Source organism: Rhagoletis pomonella, unplaced genomic scaffold, assembly GCF_013731165.1.
Source record: "Rhagoletis pomonella isolate Grant_MI unplaced genomic scaffold, Rhpom_1.0 Rhpom_scaffold_00004, whole genome shotgun sequence".
NCBI classification, from domain to species: domain Eukaryota; kingdom Metazoa; phylum Arthropoda; class Insecta; order Diptera; family Tephritidae; genus Rhagoletis; species Rhagoletis pomonella.
The window spans coordinates 43,101,512-43,106,089 of NW_023458558.1; the positions used below are offsets into that span (position 1 = coordinate 43,101,512).

General features: G+C 34.7%; 1 protein-coding gene across 1 annotated transcript; it reads right to left on the reverse strand.

The window, feature by feature from the left end:
• Nucleotides 1-6: 6 nt before the first annotated feature.
• On the reverse strand, nt 7-3,653 carry LOC118737586 (discs overgrown protein kinase; the record flags this gene model as incomplete). The annotated part of the gene is given in 2 exon segments (XM_036468183.1): nt 7-3,509; nt 3,571-3,653. A coding segment is annotated over 1 exon segment (1,308 nt). The 3' UTR covers nt 7-2,087.
• Nucleotides 3,654-4,578: the final 925 nt, after the last annotated feature.

The following is a 4,578-nucleotide window of genomic DNA, read 5'->3' on the forward strand; positions in this document are numbered from 1 at the left end:
CATCGCTGATATATAAAAAACCGTAACTAACTAAAAATCCAAAATCCCAATCTTATGCAATATAAGATTTTTAAGTTAGTCGTGGCTTTTTTGTACACTAACGATATGCACAAAGGCAACGTAGCAAAGAATTTGTTCCTTTGCGTTATGGTAAACATTTTACCCTCGGTGTGCATATTGCAATACATAGTCCGGGAGTCTCAAGTGCTCTGAGAAACACAATTGACAGCGATTAAAAAATCACAAACGATAATTCAAGCATTAAAGAATCAAAATCTCAGTTTCGTTGAAATCAATTTAAAACTGGTTGACCGTTAATAAGTTCGAAACATACAAATAAAATCTAGAAAATATTCCCAGCTAGTAAACTGTGCCCAGTTTAAGTTGATACATATATGTACATTTTGAAACTCAATAAACAAAATTATATAACGTGATCGCTAGTTTTACAACAGCCGATTTCTAATAAATCTAATGTAGAACCAGCTTTTATAGTACATTACTTGTGGAATTCACTGTAAATGGTATGCCCCAGGTATAAGCAGCAGTTAAAAGGGAAAACATAGAATCAGTTTTTCGTTTTTGTTTTAAAATTTCCAAAATAAAGTGGTTTTTTCAGAATTTCTTTCCATTTTAATAAAAATAATGAATAGGTATTAAACTTAAAGAATGTTTATATATAAATATACATACAATGCAAACCTATTGGTATGCATGTGAATATTTTGTGAAGAGGGTGGCCTGTAACAATGCAGTGCTCACACTCCTGCAACAAAGGCTCGATAAATTTTCGCACAACTACCTACAACTATTCATTCATTCAATTACATAATATGTATTTGTGTATGTACGCATAACATTTTGCACGAATTATAAATTTTTATGTAGCATCGAATTTCACATTAGCAATGTCGGACTGACTGACTGGCTATTCACGTACATTTTCAATAAATTTTGAATCATTCATATTATTTTTGTGTTAATTACATCCATTGTTTCATTTTGCTATTTTTAAGTATACACATTAATTTCTTTCTCTGTTATATATTTTTGCGTATTTTTTCATTTTTATGATTATTCTGCTTAACTTCTCTTTGCTTTGTTTTTTGTTTTGTTGGTACTTTTCTGCCATGCTTTGATTTCAGATTCGCAAACAATGCCTAGAGGACCAGTTTAAATTTAGGAATATAAACTTATATATTAGAAGTACTTTTTATATATGAATATTCTAGTATGCATATATGTATATAAAGTGTTTGTGTGTGTGTATTTTAAATGAATACATACTATGTACTTGCATTCAGATTTTTGCAAAGTTGTGTATTATTTATAAGTGTTTTGTTGTTGCTTTGCAGCACATGAAATAAGTGGGTGGTTTTACTGCGCCAACTAAACAGCTTAACGCAGTTCTTTCCATTAAATATTTATGCATTATTACTGCGCGTGATAATTAATTTTGTATATAATTAGGAAGTTCACAAGGTGATGTATACTGTCGTATTGTTGTATGTCGTAAACTTTAAACGGCTAAAAATATATGAAGGGTTTTCGCAAGCTACCATAAGTCATAATATGAATTTTCATAGTGTTGAAAAGTAGTTGGCTGTGGTTTGAAGTCCTCTAAACATTTATTTAAGCTTTTAAAGTTTACGACATACAACAGAACAACACCTTGTGAACTCCCTAAATATTTATTTGTTACGATTTTTAGTGAGTTATCACTGCTTTAAAGTTGTTTAATGTGGGCTTGTGTTTTTTCTATACATTTCATGAATTTTTCTTAGCGCGTTTTGCCTTTCCAGCTTGGCAAAAAGTACTGTGTCATTGTTGGTGTGTCGGTTTGTCATTTCGAAACTCAAACACAACGCCAACAATGACCAGTGCTCAGCGAGTGAAATGAAATTAAACAAATTTCAAAATCTAAAATTTCTAAATCTATATGAAGACGACCTGACCTATACTCTATTAACTAGCGTTCAATTATGTAAACGTAAATATATATATATATTTATATATATAGTATATATATATATATATATATATATATATATATTTATATATGTACTTCAAATCTAAACAATAAAATATTATTTTGCGTTTCTCACGTCGTTGACAACGCCCGGTTGCACACCGCCGCCGCCTCCACCACCACCTGGACGCATGCGAATCGATGGACGTCGTTCTGGTGTATCGTATGGGGGACGTGATGAGTTCGTGGCCGCCATCGAATCGTCCATATTTATACCACCGCCACCATTACCACTGCCAACCACCATTTGGGAAGTGCCACCACCGCCAACCATCGCACCACTACTACTAACCAACGTTTGTGCGCCACCACCTCCACCTGAGTTAATAATTTGTGCACTGCCTACGGCAGCGACACCACCAGCAATTTGCTTCTGATTGTGCTGATGTTGTTGTTGTGATGCGGACGCCTCTTGTCCTGTTTGGCATTCGCCGCCACCGTCCTGTTGTTGCTGTATGGCTTGCGGATTGCGTGGTCCGCCAAATTTCAGCAGATTCCAGTCGAAGACGTAGTCATAGGTGAAGCCGAGGCGATGGAACAAATTGCGGAAGAGTTTTCTTAAATAGCAGTAATCGGGCCGCTGTTCAAAATGCATTTGACGGCAGAAATTCAAATAGTTGACAAATTCGCTTGGAAAGCCTTTGCACAACGACAATATTGTCGTCGACAGTTTCTTTTCTGAGATGCGTTCGTACTTCTGACGTTTGTTGGCAGCTTTCAGGCCTTGCCAAGGCAGTGCACCCAAATTGAAATACATCAACACGTAACCGAGCGATTCCAAATCATCGCGACGTGACTGTTCAATGCCCAAATGTGTGTTGATCGACGCATAGCGTGCAGTGCCCGTGAGATTTTTGTTTTCCCGATAGGGTATGTGTTTCAGTGAGCGGGCATCGCGGAATTTTTTCGCCAGTCCAAAGTCAATTATATAAACTAGATTGCCCTTTTTGCCCAAACCCATGAGGAAGTTGTCCGGTTTTATGTCTCGATGTATGAAATCACGAGAATGTATGTAATCGATGCGTGATATCATTTGATCGGCGAGTAATAGTACTGTTTTTAGCGAAAAACGTCGCGAACAGAAATTGAATAGATCTTCTAATGATGGACCTAATAACTCCATCACCATGACATTGTAATCACCTTCAGAGCCACACCAGATGATGCGCGGTATACCTATGCCGCCTTGCATGGTCTTATAAAATTTCGACTCGATGTGCAGTTGAGGGTGTTTCGTGCGTATACATTCTAATTTAATGGCGACTTCTTCGCCTGTGTTAATTGTGGTGCCTAGGTAAATATCGCCAAAAGAACCTGAGCCAATTTTTCGACCCAGGCGGTATTTATTACCAACTCGCAATTCCATTTCTTTTACAAATCAATGATTCTTATTGCGTGTGGTAAATATATTATTATTATTTTTGTTTTTTTTTGTCTGTTTTTAAACCGAAGTATTTGAGTATTTGATGATGGTTTCGCGCTGTAATGCAAAAAACTGATATTAGTTGCTCAATATGAGTTAAATCAAAGATTAATTAAACCTCTTGTTATATATTTAACGATGCTTCAATAGATAATGGTTGGCTTCTTGGAGAAGAATTTGTTTGGATTATCGATTTGCAAACTGAAAATATAGAGAGAATACTTTTTTATTGTTATTTTTATACTGAAATTTAGTAGTAGAAAGCGAAAGTAACTAAAATAATGTGAAATTTTAGGAGAATTGAATATTGAAATTGACAATTTTTTGAAGTCTCAAAATCAGAGACAAATGCAAATCCTTTTTATTACATTTTCAAAAATGATAGAACATTTATGCAAGAACACTACACACAGTTGTCCAAGAAATACAGTGGTGGAAAATAAATTATTCAAAATGTCGTGACAAATTTTTCCTATTTTTCTTTTGTTTATTTAATATTTTTTATTTTTTATAAAAATATAGCTCATTATCTAACAAAAACCATGTAGATTCATAACTTCTTTTTGGTTGTTTGTCTTTCCGACAGGGTAGGAGTATGATGTATTGTGGAACGATTTTCCGTCATCCCTTGTAAAATTTGGTTTGGAGACAAACCGGTTTCGGCGTTGTGCCATCTTCAGTGTCATATTTCGTTATGAATAGTTCGTGTTTCCTTCTGCTTTTATGTATTCGTGTTACTATCTCTTTTAACTGTAAATTAGGTCATGCATACCCATCTAAGTGCGTCAGCTTTTGTTTCATTAACTCGCAGGTAGGTGTTCTTTGGTTGCTTCATCTTCTGCACATCAGCATCAAAATACCTTTGTAATGATATACCATTGTTTATATCTTAGAAGTATAGTTTAGCCGTGAAAGGGGTGTAAAGATTTATATATAAGATTACTTCGACCATAATTTGTATGGGAAAAAAAGCGAAACATTTTACACAAAAAAAAAAAATCCCAAAAATCGACGGGATTTTTTACTAACATGAATCTTGCACTTCATGCTACTACAATTTAATGGGCTAGAAAACTGCATACCCAATTTTTTTCTAAAGATCCTCATTAAAAAGTTGAAATCTTGG